The sequence below is a fragment of the Idiotropiscis lumnitzeri genome, chromosome 18, assembly GCF_059441095.1.
Source record: "Idiotropiscis lumnitzeri isolate Australia: NSW breed Sydney's pygmy pipehorse chromosome 18, RoL_Ilum_1.0, whole genome shotgun sequence".
Taxonomy (NCBI): Eukaryota; Metazoa; Chordata; class Actinopteri; order Syngnathiformes; family Syngnathidae; genus Idiotropiscis; species Idiotropiscis lumnitzeri.
The window spans coordinates 13,388,344-13,403,527 of record NC_142408.1 but is presented as its reverse complement, the minus strand read 5'-3'; the positions used below and the strand labels follow the sequence as shown (position 1 = coordinate 13,403,527).

The 15,184-nt window shown below is 39.1% G+C and overlaps 2 protein-coding genes across 3 annotated transcripts; one reads left to right on the top strand and one right to left on the bottom strand.

Annotated features, from left to right (window-relative positions):
• The first annotated feature begins 320 nt into the window (after positions 1-320).
• Positions 321-8,891, top strand: ndor1 (NADPH dependent diflavin oxidoreductase 1). Of its 2 annotated transcripts, XM_088281834.1 has the most exons (15): positions 321-451; positions 1,773-1,912; positions 2,250-2,327; positions 3,642-3,739; positions 3,827-3,925; positions 4,694-4,795; positions 4,917-5,120; positions 5,354-5,481; positions 6,273-6,484; positions 6,620-6,727; positions 6,823-6,937; positions 7,753-7,899; positions 7,973-8,091; positions 8,370-8,464; positions 8,540-8,891. In XM_088281834.1, the coding sequence occupies exons 2-15, from the start codon at positions 1,778-1,780 to the stop codon at positions 8,682-8,684; spliced, it is 1,785 nt and encodes a 594-aa protein (XP_088137960.1). In that variant the 5' UTR covers positions 321-451; positions 1,773-1,777; the 3' UTR covers positions 8,685-8,891. The 2 variants fall into 2 exon arrangements, with proteins under 2 accessions (XP_088137960.1, XP_088137961.1); XM_088281835.1 differs by lacking the exon at positions 7,973-8,091 and having other exon boundaries at positions 8,540-8,685.
• A 400-nt stretch (positions 8,892-9,291) lies between these two features.
• On the bottom strand, positions 9,292-12,667 carry ntmt1 (N-terminal Xaa-Pro-Lys N-methyltransferase 1). Its single transcript, XM_088281837.1, has 4 exons — positions 12,520-12,667; positions 11,280-11,436; positions 10,142-10,394; positions 9,292-9,988 (listed from the first exon to the last, which is right to left on the bottom strand). Exons 2-4 carry the CDS (start codon positions 11,433-11,435, stop codon positions 9,732-9,734), a joined length of 666 nt encoding a protein of 221 aa, XP_088137963.1. The 5' UTR covers position 11,436; positions 12,520-12,667; the 3' UTR covers positions 9,292-9,731.
• Between the last annotated feature and the right edge of the window lie 2,517 nt (positions 12,668-15,184).

Here is a 15,184-nt window from a genome sequence, read left to right as displayed (position 1 = left end):
GGGCGGAGAAATAACCAGAGCTGGGCACTTGACTCTTTTTTTTTTATCTTTGTACGGTTCCGGCCTCGACCCTGCGGCCTTATTCATAAAAATTGTAAAGTTATATATTATATAGTGTGTAAAATTAAACAAATGTTCAGGAAACGATTATAAGACCTCTTAGCATCATGAAGGCAAAATCTATTTCAATCACACATTTTAGTGTAAGCGGTGAAGACTGCTACAAAAATAACTTACCAGTTATTTTTTCACAAAAACTAAGTCTCAAAACTCCCATTGTTTTCATGACCCTTGAACGTTGCGTCAATTCACTGACCAACCACAGCGCGACCTCTGTTTTGCCGTAAAGTGTGACGGTCATGTCAAAAATGACAAGCACCGACCTTCTTCCTGAGATCCACTTTTCTTGAATTTTAAGCGATTTTCGTCATTATTGGTGGTGCCTGGAACTGTAAGTGTCAGGCATTTTGGAACCTTTGATATACATTTGTTAACTCGGAAGAAACATCGCTATCCATCGTATAACTCACATTATTTAGGTATCCTGCTGTGTTGATCATTTAGTATGGTGGAATGTCGTGCATTCGAATATACTGCTAGGCATAGTTGGTCACGTAAATATGTGTTGTAATTACTGGATGTATGATTTAAAAGTATATAGCTACATCTATTGAGAACGATCGACGTCATGTATGGCCTGAGGTTGGTAGTGTAGCTAAAACAATTATACTAAAAGTCAAACTCCCATTTTTTTTGTTGCTTGCCACTCCGTAATCATATTTTCCTTCCTTTGAACTCATACATTTATGACCGACTAATATTATATAGAAACTGTGCAAGCTACAACTTGCTGCATTGCTAGATCGGAAATCAGACCCCAGTAAAACAAACAAACAAAGCATTGGTTCAACTATTCCTTTATTTTAAAAGTGAGATTTTATAAAACGCTTGCACTATATCACTGTTATTTACTGTGAAGACGATTTTCAATTTTGCAAGACATAAAGTCGCCAAATGATGTGGTGGGACGAATCTCTTAATTTGACACATGTGCTTTGAGCATATGATGACTTAAGTAAAAATACAAACTAATACGGCAAATAAAAACTTGAGTAAGTGTTCTAGAAGACAAAACTGAAATGGACAAAATTATAAAACTGTGCTGTTGCTGTACGCTGAAATGACCACTTTTGGTAAACACACGAGGCAGCGCGTGACGTTACTGTTCTTTCCTAATCCTTAGTCAGGTCGCGCGTACTTGGAGCCTACTGTATCTGCAAGGCAAATATAGATTTTGCTATGCTGCTAATAAAATGTGTCTGGCATTTTGAAAACTTTGACATACATGTATAAGTATTGGATTGGTGAAACTATCATGTGGCAAAATAGATCACACATTCCATGATAAATACCTGTACCTAAAAATAAAAGTAGATAGCTGAATGTAACTTTTGGTAAAAGAGAAAACTAAGTATACTAAATATTGAGTTTATGTAAAATACACGATGAAGCAAATCTAAATATATGGCCCAAAACAATGTTAAGTCGGACATCTGGCAAGTACAGTTGTCTTGACTGTGGATATGACTTGGCTTCTTCAAATTTGGTGCAAGTTCACGAAACAAAAGAGACAGGATGATTTTGGGCTATCTACTGTGTAAGACAGGATATAATAGTAATTTAGTTTGCATTGACATGTTGAAATTGGGACATCTTGCTATGTACTAATGTCAAAACGCTATTTCAACTCAAGTGGAATTCGATTCTTTCAGTCCCAATGTCGGTACCTGCTTTGCTCATCCTCTACGGGAGCCAGACGGGGACAGCCCAGGACACAGCCCAGAGGATTGCGAGGCAGGCCATCAGAAGGCGTTTGCGAGTGCATTTGTCAGCACTTGATGACTACAATGTTGTGAGTTTTTTTTTTTACTTTTGCAATGGGACCAATGGTACAGTTTGCTCTGTTTGGGCTTTCTTTGTAAACATGAATATAAAGTTCCAGAAATGTGTTGAACCTCCACCTGTAATTTTGAAGGCTTGCTTGCAGCCTTATAATCTGTCACAATACACGCGTTTATGATCATTTTACAATTACTATATAAATAGTTATCAATATTCTGATGTTAACTGTAGAGGCAACTTATTGAAAAATGAATTTCAGTCGTCTGCCTGGTATTTACAATACTAACTAACGCGAACAAAACTGTGCTAAGTAGTTGTACCATATTGTGTTTCCTCTCCTCAAACAGGCTAACCTGATCTCAGAGTCACTGGTTGTTTTTGTCTGCTCAACCACTGGCCAAGGAGACCCTCCTGACAACATGAAGGTAACACATCAGTTTGCACATCATGGTTTACATGATTTAGAAGTCCTTGTCAAACTGGCTGATGTGCAAATTTCAGGGCTGGTCATTCTCAGTTACCCTTTCTTTACGGTAACTGCCATCGTGCACAATAGCCTGAAAATAATCGTAAAGAGTCATCGAAAATCGATTTAATATTGATGTAAACTGCAACAAAATTTGTTTCAATATTAAGAAATAAAAGAATCAATTTGCAACCCCATGTTAACTAGAGCCACTCTCTCATGTCTGTGTCAGAAACAAGCTGCATGTGCACAATTACGTAATACGATCAACACCTCCATTTCATAGCAGCACAGCGGCGATAAACGAGCACCTTAAAAAAGAAGCTTTGCTGATGCCCAATTTAATTTATGACAGAGACTGTCGTGTCTGAGAGCAAGCTGTAGTTAGCGCGCACAGGCTACTGTGTGCGTCTGATGGAACGTCGCATGCAATGTCCTGTTGCGGTACATACAATTGGTGCTCTAGGAAAGTGAAATATGTTTGAAAGTATTTATTTTGGTATTTATAGGTAGTTTCATAGTAATAGTGCAACTCAGCATAGTGTATAGTTTTTGGTTCCATTTAAAATGCACTAAACATTTACACACTTGCACTAAACATCAATGCGTATGCCGTTTGTGGATGGCTGCAGCACCACACGAACGCACAGAGACAAGCATAGTAGTAATTTAAAAGAAAAAATCCAATCAAAATCGTGAACTCAATCAGGGCTTGAGTGAATCGTTACATCCCTATAATCAAGTGTTTGTATGCACTGCTTGCAAAAGGGTGGGGGATATGATGCTATCAAATGAAATTTCAGGATAAAATGCACCAGAACATATGTCCCAACTCCCTACTTATTTGGTAAATGTCTGGTGAAGTGAGCGTAAAGTAAGCTGTAGACATAAATGCCACCAAGTCCAGCGCAAAGTGCAGTCTAACTGCGGAGTTTTCTTTATTTTGGTATTTTGCGAGGTTTTGCGGCAGTGGAATAAGTTCTATCGGGGTGTTTGCGCCATTGTGAGGTGGAACGGAGCCCACTCTCAGCCATTTGTTGCAGTTCCCCTCATTTCATCTTAAATCAGGGTGGTGCAAGTGCACGCAATGTTTGACAGTGCAAAAGCAGAAGGTGCAAAGTAAGTTTTTACACTAGTAAACAGCAAGCTGACAGTTCTTCCAAAAGCTTGTGTGAGTCGTGTAAATGACTATTTGGAAATTCATTGAAAAAAAGCCAGTAGAAAGTCATGAGTACAATTCACCAGCTGTGCTCATTTATGTTTCCCTCCGAAGCACTTCTGGAGGTTTCTCTTCAGAAAATCTCTACCAGTTGGATCTCTGCGTCAGCTGGACTGTGCCGTACTGGGTTTGGGGGACTCTTCCTACCCAAAGTAAGTCTTTTTCACCGGTCTCTTTATAGCACTGATTCAAAATGACTGAGCACCTTTGCCAAGTACACCCTGCATTTTTGTTTATAGGTTCAATTTTGTGGCCAAGAAGCTCCACAAGCGTCTCGCGCAGTTGGGGGCCACTCTGCTGGTGCCTGTCGGGCTAGCTGATGACCAACATGACCTTGGGTAAGAAAATGTTCGCATGTTAACGAATACTTCATTTACTAGCAACAGAAAAATCATGTGTGTTCATAAGGCATAAATAACTTCTTGTTTTGCTTCTTCTAAACAAACATTTTGCAGCAAATATAATGTTTAGGTTATTTCTTTTAGACGAACTTATAAATTGTTTAGTAAGTCATTTCCTACAACACTGATTTTTTTTTTTTAAGTGGAAGCTGTATTGACGCACTCACACACACACACACACACACACACACACACGCACGCACTCTCGTTTCCACAAATTATAACAAGCAAAATGAGGGTTTATGCCTGTACGCATTGATGTTACTGGGCTGTTTATTTCCGTCTTGATGCGAGTTGAGTTAGTCTGGAAATATAATTGATTGACAAAGTTCAAAGATCTCTGAAATTATGAAGAAAATTCCTTGTTAGATAAACACGATGACTTTTTGATTGCATAGTTTACATTCTTTTCGTACCATATGTCACATCAAATATAATTTATTTCTCCATTCATCCATTATCTAATCCACGTCTCTTCCCTTGGGTCGCGGGTTTGCTGGAGCCTATCCCAGCAGTCTTCGGGCATTAGACGGGGTACACCCTGAACTGGTTGCCAGCCAATACACAGACTAACAACCATCCGCTCTCACACTCATACCTAGAGCGTTCCATCAATATACCGTGCATGTTTGAAGAATGTGGGAGGAAACAGCTAGTCATATATTGTATGCCTTACATTCACATAAAAATGTCTTTATCAAACAGGCTCGATGCAGTGATTGACGTGTGGCTAACATCATTTTGGGAAAAAGCGTTTGCTCTGTACCCAAGTTTTGCAGATATGATCCCAATGAGGGATGATGAGCCGTGAGTACGCTTGTTTCTATACACAGAGTAGTTTAGTTTATGTTTTCATGAGATTTATTTTTCAAACCTCAAAAACACATGGAAGTCATCCCTTTTCCAATTTGGTCTCATTTCTCACCAGGCTTCCTCCAACGTATACGTTTAACTTTCTGGATGGTATAAATGAGAAGACAGATGATTGTCGAATAATTTCGGCACAACAAAATGGCTTCTCCCAATCACATCCCTTTCCTGCCAAATTGCTGTGCAATGAGAGAGTAACTCACCCAAAACATTTTCAAGATGTGAGGCACATTGAATTTGACATCATGGGGTCCAACATAGAGTAAGTCTGACCTTGCCATTGTGTCTTTTAATTTGTTAAGAAATACTTTGAATAATGAGCCTCTTTACAGAGATTGTTTACATTTGTTACAGGTTGTAGTCTTACATATTACCATGTTTCTCCTCTTGGCATACTGACTATGATTCCTCAACTGTGCACCTCTGTGTTCTCCACCTGATTTTTGTATTAGTAATTCAGTTCACTCACCCTTTGGTGGTGGATGCTCTGTGTAGTTTTACTGCAGGTGACATTGTTGTGATGCGTTCTTGCAATGCAGCTGAAGATGTTCAGGAATTCTGTCAACTGCTGAGATTAGACCCAAAGGCTACATTCTCTCTTACAGCAACAGGTGGCTCTGCAGGTAAACGCGCGTCGTATGTACTTATGCATGTTAGTCAATATTCAACTGCGTGATCTCCAACCAAGCTATTAATGCAAATTAATGGCAGCGGTGGGCACATCAGTCATCCTTCCGTGAGGTCATACCTACTACATCACTCCCAGGCACAGAAGTTGACTCAAGTTCCGGGAGAAAAACCTGTGTTGTGTACCTTTCGGTCCCACAGACAGCAATGATATTGCCCCATATATTTTTGGTACTTCCAATCATGTGTATGTTTTGTTTTTTTGGGTGTGTTCATGTCATGTAGTAAGTAATTTTTAAACCCACTGTACATAAAATATGTAGAAGCCAAGAAAATCTGTGCTTACGCAATTGCTGATTAATAAACTAGCTACGGCAGTTTAGTTTGACAATTGGTACAACAAATAACAGAACAAATGATTGGCTAAATCAGGAATAGTTTTAAAAAGCATATTTTTGGACCAATGTGTTGTTTTTTTGTAAAAAAAAAAAATATATATATATATATATTTGGGAAGTTTTTATTTAATTTTATTTAAACTAATTACATTTCACTCAAATATTTCATATTCCAGTATTCTTGCAAGTGTTCCATCATTCCACTTATTAGACTAATGATCCAACAACAAGCAGTATTTGATTTGCAAAGAGATTATTTAATGTTGTCAAATCTCCTTTCATTATTCACCATGAACATTTTGTTTTATTTTGATGGCTTGAACTTTCTTGTTACACAGTTAACCGATTGATGTGAATATTGCTGATAACTAAAACCGCTATGTGCTCAGTTCCAGCGAGGCTTCGTCAGCCGTGCACGTTGCATTACCTGGTGGAGAGCTACCTGGACATTGCAGCCGTGCCACGTCGCTCCTTCTTTGAACTGCTCACCACATTCTCCAATAATGAGTTGGAGCGTGAAAAGCTGGCTGAGTTCAGCTCAGCTGAAGGTCAGGAGGAACTGCACACCTACTGCAACCGACCACGACGCACCGCACTGGAGGTGATGGCTCAAAGTCAATAAGATGTTTTAGACTTACTGTCTTGTTTGTTTATTAGAATTTTATGGTATGTTCTGCTTTCATCTTGAGTTGTGCCTCGTCAAGATCCACAAACCGAATGTACTCTTGCACTTCAGGTCTTGGCAGACTTCCCCCACACAGCAGCACAACTTAAAGTTGACTACCTGCTGGATCTTTTCCCTGAAATTCAGCCCCGTTCATTTTCCATCGCCTCCTCTCTCCGGGTACACACGACAACAGCCTTTTCTCGTTTTTTCAAAGAGCGCGTTCCTGAAATCTATTTCCATGAAGTAACTTGGATATTCTGTCCAACACGCAGGCTCACCCACACAGGCTCCAAATCCTGGTTGCTGTCGTCAAATACAAAACCAAGATGTATAAACCACGAAGAGGTCACTGCTCCACCTGGTTGGCCTCCCTTGATCCCACAAAAGGTCATTTGAGTTTTTTTGGGTTTTTTTTAACCTAAGTGTGCACGCACCTCAGTAACGGTGGATATAATGCTCCCAAGATAAACATTTTATCTATTATATTGGGACATGGACACCTCAACAATAGATTTGAAATGAAACCATCACGTTGTCGAGTAACTGCAGACTTTCAGCTTTAAAGGTATCGCATACGAATCAGATAAATGGTGTAGGAATTACAATTGCAAAATTAAGGTTGTTATAGGCCTCCCTTCTTTTTATTGCAGCAAAGCTAACGGGACAAATCAACAATCATAAATCAAACTTTCACTTTTTAACAATTGGTTCCAAATCTTTTGCAGTCAATTACAGTGTGAAGTCTAGACGACATTTTATCCTTGTTGATGCTCCGCCAGGCATCCAGTGCAACTGCCTTCAGTTCCTGCTTGTTCTTGGGGAATTTTCCCTTCAGTTTTGTCAGTTGAGCAAGTGAAATGCATGCTCAGGTCAGGTGATTGACTTGGCCGTTGCATATCATTCCACTTCTTTGAGTTAATTACCTCTTTTCGCTTCGGATCATTGTCCAGCTGCATTGTGAAGCGCCATCCAAGACGTTCTGGAAGATTTGGCTGAATATGAGCAGATAATATTGCCCAAAACATTTCAGAATTCATCCTGCCTCTTTTGTCAGCAGTCACATTATCTATAAAGAGACAGGAACTCGCACCAGCGAGCCATGGAAAAGCTGAGCAACCAATTGTCCCATTACTTTTGGTACCTTAGAAATAGCCTTGACCACAGGATCACACAGGCCTTTTCGTTTCTGCATTGTCTTGCAGGAGATGTTTACGTACCTCTCTGGGTGAAAAAAGGAACTCTTAGGTTTCCCACAGACAAAAACACCCCAGTGATAATGGTTGGCCCAGGAACAGGTGTGGCGCCCTTCAGGTCAGCTTTACAAGAGAGGACTGCTGAGGGTAAAAATGGTGAGTACTTCAACTCTTTGGACTTAATGCATTTCATTGAGAGGTGACTACAAATGAAGTTTTCACTGTACAGCCAACGTCCTGTTATTTGGCTGTCGATCGGAATCCAAAGACTTCTACTTCAGGTCCGAGTGGAAGGAGATGACAAACGCTGGACAGTTGACCCTCTTCACTGCTTTCTCTCGTGACCAGGTCACACCTGTACTCTTTGTTAAGCTTTTACTATATACTTGCCCACTTTCTTGTTTCTGACTTCACCATCCTTTTTGCTGTACCACTGATTGTTTCCATGAAAGACATATCTCAGTGATTATCATTCCAGACCCACCTGAAATAGGTGAAACTACGAAACATAAAAAAAAAAAGTGCTACCCCTCCCACACACACACTTGGAACACATTTTAACCTCATTTATACGCATGTTCCAAGCTTTGCACTGTCATGTTAAACAGATGTGTTTGTCATTCCAGGAGGAAAAGATTTACGTGCAGCAGCGTGTGCGAGAGAACGCTTCGCTCATTTGGGACCTGATAGTGAATAAAGGTGCCTACTTCTACATCGCTGGGTGAGGTCTTACAACTTCTGTTGGTGACGCCTGTAATGTACGTGAATGCTCCCTAACTGTGATTTACTCTCACAGGAATGCTAAGGACATGCCAAATGGTGTGTGTGACGCATTGAAGGCTACGTTCCAACAGGAGGGAGGCCTCTCCGATGAGGATGCCGAGATGATGTTGGCGGCCATGGAGAAGTCTGGGAAGTTCCAGAGTGAGACTTGGTCCTGATCAGCTGTTGTCCAACCTTCGACGTTCACATTCCGTTGCAGAAGTCACTGATGCATGTGTTGTATTGTGCGAGCGCTGCAGTACGCAACATGTTCGGAGCATCTACCTTGTCTGTGCATTGAAATAAAAACGGAAGATTTAAAAGGACGAAACAGCTTTTCAGACTTGCCACTTCAGCAATAAATGAGTACAAAACTCATAAGTTAAGCTATAAAGTGTCATTCATGTGACTATCTATTTTCTTGAAGAGGCGGCAACAGACGCATGCCGATCCTCCCGACGTGACCGATAAAATATCACAGTTTACTTCACCGGACAATATGCAGGTCACTTGGACCATGGCGTGTAAATTCAGCCTAAACTTTTAATCGCCTATAAGGAAAGTACCCGGTAACAATCAATTAATAGTTTTTTAGATGAATAAATCTGTGTAAAGGATGTTCCCTTGCTTTGATGTTCCAGTGTTGCTCCCTCCAGCAATCCATTCTAGTGTTTCAGCTGCAATGTCATAAATGACGTCAGTTTACTGACGCCGTTTTGACATTTTATGAAAAAAAAAAGAAAGTCTAGTTTGCTAAATCAGCTGGAACAGAGAACTAAACACATGTGCTGTGAGAAACAGACTACTTTTTAATTTAGCTGATAGCTTGGTCTGTATGCTCTTGTAAAAAACATTCAGTCGTCTGAAGCGCATGATTCAAGCAATGAGAGGAAGGCCTGCCTGCACTAACAGTGAATTATAAAAGTGTTCGTCTTTCACATATAAAATAGACACATTATTGGCCTGTGACTGAAAGTTTCTCACTTGCAGTCCTACCAGAAAAAGGTACTTCCAGCCGCTTCAAGTTAAAATGAACTGACTGATTATTTGGCCTGAACAAACAAATGTGCTAAAAAATAAATAAGACCTGCAGCAAAGACACAGTCAATTGCACAATTGTACAATTAAATGAAGCAGACCCCTAACACTCAAAACTCATCACATCACTTCAGGATCGTGGACTGGTAACATCTTATTAAAATGGCACTTTTCAAATGTAGGACAATTTATCGGAGTGCCAGACTGTGGACTTGGTAAATCTCCTTTGGGAAGTTCACTTGTTGCTCCTCGTAGACAATGCTCAGACCCGCTCTGCTCACCAGACTGCGGACTATTTCCAGGTCTCGACAAACGCTGCTGTCCACGTCATCCGGGACCACCCCTTGATATGAAACATTGTCCTTGATGACGATGAGGCCGTTAGGCCGCAAGGCTTTCTGGCAGCGCCGCAAGAACTCCACCAAGTGGTTGTCGGTCAGGTGGCCTGTAGAGGAGCATTGGATTACATTGTGATTAAAAAAAATATATATACATATATATATTATTACCATTGCAACGTACTAGCATTAATAGTGCTAGATTATGCAGTACCTAATTAAGTGTCTCTTAGTTTTTATCATCACACGACCAGACTCACCAATGACCCACTGGATCCAGATGACGTCATAGCGTCCACACTCTGGTACAAAGTCCTGTAGGCCGCTACAAAAGTAGTAGCCCACTCTCTTGCCATCGTCTCCCAGGTACATTTTGGCTTTGTCCAGAAACTCCTGCGTCACGTCCACAAGGTCCACCGTCTTGAAGAGAGGCAGCAGCAGACGCTTGGAGATCCTCCCGATACCAGCGCCGCAGTCCAGAGCGCAGCCGGCGCTCGTCTTGTCCTCCCCTTCCTGCAGCAGGGACACGCACAAACAGGGTGTCTGTCAATAATGCATTGAGGGCGTGATGCAAGTTGCAGCATCTATCCAGTGCCTATTATTAGGCTGGTATGTTTAAAAAAAAAGACGATGATGTTCGACTCGAGTCATGCGATGAGCCAGCTGCGCTCACAGTGCATTTCTTAGTTGTATATCTGTACTTTTTTTTTTAATTCAAAACAATTTCAGTCTTGAATTTGTTTAATAGTTTGTGGTGTTGCACACCAAAAAATTTTAGTGTCAAAGTCAGATATGACGATAAAAAGCTTGGTTTCTACACTTTTTGGTAGGAAACGGTCATAATGGTTTTGGATTTTGCATTTCAGTATTTATTTGAATTATTTCTTTTAAACTAAGTTTAAATTAGTTTTTAGAGTGGGTTTGTTCGTTTGTATTTTTTTAGTTTCGTGTTCATTTTAATATCCAGAGTATTTGTGGAGTGCCAGAATAGTCTAAGCATTGCGAAAGAAAGTAAAACTACAATTCCCAAAACAACTGTTCGACCAATAATACAGAAAAGAATTTCAAATCAACCCTGAAAGTTCACGTATGAAATCAATTGACAAAAACTAAAACTAAGCACACTCAGTTCCCTATGAATACAGTTAGTTTATAAATGTACTTTTATTTTGTTACCATTTTCAGTTTTTATTCCGTTAAGAAAGAATGTTTTCAGTTATTTCTATGTTTTAATACTGATTACTAAAGAAGTTAAAATGTTGGAAAAAAATATATATTTCTGGTGTGATAAGAGAGCAACATGTATTCTGTTCAAGTGTTTTTCAAACAAATGCCTAACTATGCACGGGATGGCATGTGTGTCCAGTGAAATGAGAATAGTTTCAAAAGAGTTTTTACGCCGAGGAATTTGCGAAGAAAAGCCTTGGATCCATTTATATCGATGCTGGAGATCCTTCCATAGCCTCCCAGCATGCCATCCACAGTGGGCGGGACATCCTTCCAGTAGCCCTCAGCATTTGAGTAGAAGTTTGTCTCTCCTGATGCATCACCCATCCTGCAGGAAACACAGCAAACAGGATTTATAGAAGACATCATTCTTCACATGTCATGAAATTAGCACATCTGAACATCAGGTAGTTACAATTATTCAATGATTGAAAAATAATTTTTGAATAATTTTCAAAGATAATGTAATTGCGTTTTTTCCTTCATTATCGCAATTTGCAGTAATACGCGTTTTTTTTTCAAGGTCCACTTCCCAAGTATATATTAACAAACACAAACAATCAATCCATCAATCAATCACTCAACCATGAAATTATGTGAAAGATCGTTTATTAATCTACTTCAATTGGAGTTGTTATGAAAAACTGTCTGTCTTAACTGTTCACTTTGAAAACCTCACAAAATTATTTCAAATGATGTGAGAAAGTCCTAAACCACAAAAGAACATTGCAAACAAATTTGGGAAATCATCACTCAAACTTTTCAGGTTTAAAAATCCTACCAACGAGTCGAAATGAAGCAGATATTTTTTCCCATACTGTCAATTTTGCAATTTGAAAATTGCATTCTACATTTTCCTCCCTTGTCCTTTCAATATCAACGAGTTATTTTCATTTTTTTTTTAAAACATGAAAACATGGAATTGTGTGTGTGCTACGAGTTAAAGCAGAGATGAAGATCGGACTACCATTTATGTTGTCCCCACCAACAACTCATCAATACGACAAACAAAAACTATTTTTAAACGTAGAAACTCAACATGAATGACACCCCATGCATACAAACAAATTCAACAAAATCAAAATCGAGGGACTTTTACTCAAGTGGGGATGGAACGTTTCATTTAGTACTGAGTAGTTCTATTTTCCACACACGTGGTAATAACTACGTAACTACACTGGCGGCACATTAAATTTTAAAAAGCACACGTTTGATCGCGTTAAACAAACAGTCTCAAATCACATTTACTAGTGATCGACTTACACGACTGGAGCAATGTTAACTAGTACTTGCAAGTTTTGCAGTTTTCATTGCTTTTAGCATCTAGCTTGCTAGTCGACGACAAACTGCTACCGCCGTAAAACACGAACTCTGAAAAACAGTAAACACAAGAAAAGGAATCAAGATTTACCTCGTCCTCTGTCAGCTCCGAGCCTCAATTATCCCTCGAACCCACGTCAACCGGTCCTGGTGTCAGGTCTAGAGTTTTCTATTTGCAACCATCGCCGGGTATGGTGGACGTCATTTCCTTATTTGGGTCCGACAGGAAAAAAAACCCATCATGGGCGCCCTCTGTTGGCCGTATTGAGCAACAGGCAATTAGATATGTCGTATGCATTATTGCTGTCAAGCGATTACGTTTTTAACTAATTAATAAAAAAAATCAATGATTAATTGCGATTAATCACATTTTCCAACTACTATTTTTTTTGTGAAATTTGTAACATATATTTAGTTAATAGTATCGTGGAATTAATGTAAAATCACCAAATATGAAGTTTATTTGAAATCAAAGTAATAGCTTTTTTTTATTCATGAATATGATCTAAACAGAAAGATATTTAGAGGAATTTTTCAAAACTGCCCACAAGCATCACACTCCAGCAGTGGTGGTTTGCAAGACAGTGATAACTAGAGGGTGTTTTGATGTGCTCACGATGTCGTGCTAACAATGTAAAAAAATTGCAAAGTATGCAAATTATTTTTGAAGTAAATCAAACTGAGTTAAGTTAAAATAATTAAATGCGTTAAAAAAATTGAATTAATCTTACAGTTAATGCAAAATGATATATATATATATATATATATATATATATATATATATATATATATATATATTAGTGCTGTCAAGTGATTACTTTTTTTTAACTAATTAATCACAAAAAATCCATGATTAATTGCGATTAATCACATTTTTCAACTACTATTTTTTTGCAACGCTTGGAACATATATCTACTTGAATAATATCTTGGAATTGATGCAAAATTGCCAAATGTGAAGTACATTTAGAATCAGAATCGGAATCATTCAAAGACTGTTATAATAGCTTTCTTTGATTCTTCAATACAACCTAAATGGAGACATCTTTACAGGCATTATTCGTCTGAAACATTTCTCAAAACTGTCCACAAGCGCCACACTCCAGCAGTGTTGGTTTGCGAGGCCCAGTGGTAACTTGAGCACGGTGTTTTGTTCTGAGACTTGCTAAAGATATACAGCTAATATGGCGCAATATTTGCTAAGTATGCAAATTATTTCGGAAGTAAATCAAACTGAGTTAATTGAGTTAAAATATTTAACTAAGTTAGAAAATGTTGGATTAATCACCTGAGTAACGCTTTAATTTTGACAGCCCTAATATATATATATATATATATATATATATATATATATATACAGTGAACCCTCGGTTATCGCGGTTAATGGGGACCGAGACCACCCGCGAAAACTGAAAATCCGCGAAGTAGCGGCGCACCTTCAAAAATGCTTAAAAAAAAATGTGCGAAGTAGCGGCGCACCTTCAAAAATGCTTAAAAAAAAAAATATATATATATATATTTTTTTTTTTCACCCTCTCTCTCTACCCGTATATATATATATATATATATATATATATATATATATATATATATATATATATATATATATACGGGTAGAGAGAGAGAGAGAGTGAAATTCAAGTTATAACAAAAAAACAAAACAAATTATTATTAAAACTTATTATTTTTTTATTCCCCAGCCATTATTTTTGTATTTATTCAATTACTTCTTTTTGTATTTATTTAATTACTTCGACTTTTACCTGCTGGTACGCCGTCCAGTGTGCCCTGTGAAATGAAAGGTGGCATTCTTCATTTATTTATTTATTCATTCATAACTGACAGCCTCGCACTCCGCTCATGCCCGGGCGGAAGTTGTTCCTCTTCGGTTTAACTGCCACGCACGCCGGCCGGTCTCCTCCGGAGCTCTGGTACGGTCCGAACCGCGCGAAACGTCGCCCCAAATCGTGCCCGGGGGAACTTGCTCTTCTTCGTCCACTCTCCTCTTCGGCGCACGCCGGCCGTCTAACCGCTCCAGCGCCCCCTCGTGCCGCTCGGCGAAACAACAATGCCCCCGAATATTTTTTAGACCCGCGAAGCACTGAAGCCGCAAAAGGTGAAGCGCGAAGTAGCGAGGATTCACTGTATATACACACATATATATATATATATATATATATATATATATATATATATATATATATATATATATATATATATATATATATATATATATATATATGGCGGCATGGTGGCCTCACAATTGGCTGGCAACCAGTTCAGGGTGTCCCCCGCCTACTGCCCGAAGTTAGCTGGGATAGGCTCCAGCACTCCTCGCGACCCGAGTGATGACAAGTGGTACAGATGGATGGATGGATATATATATATATATATATATACATCATATTGGCAGTGCATACAAAGCAAGCCAGCAGCTCTCCAGAAAGAGGTCACAACCTCTCCCCTTCAAAATTAGTCTTCATATTTATACTTATGCAGTATTTCAATCTTTTATTCGCTTAATTTCTGGAGCAACTTATTCAAATACTGTCGTGATATCATGCAAGTTCGAGGCCGTCTCAGAAAGTGATGGGCCATTCTCACCTTCAGAGATATGACTACAGGCGCTTTCATCACCACTGGAGGGCAGTAAAGAGCTGCCGAAGATCGTGCAATAGACTCATTGCACTATTTAACTTGCGCTGACGTAACCTTAATGAGTCCACTTTCAAAGTTGAAACCATTCCTATTTTTGT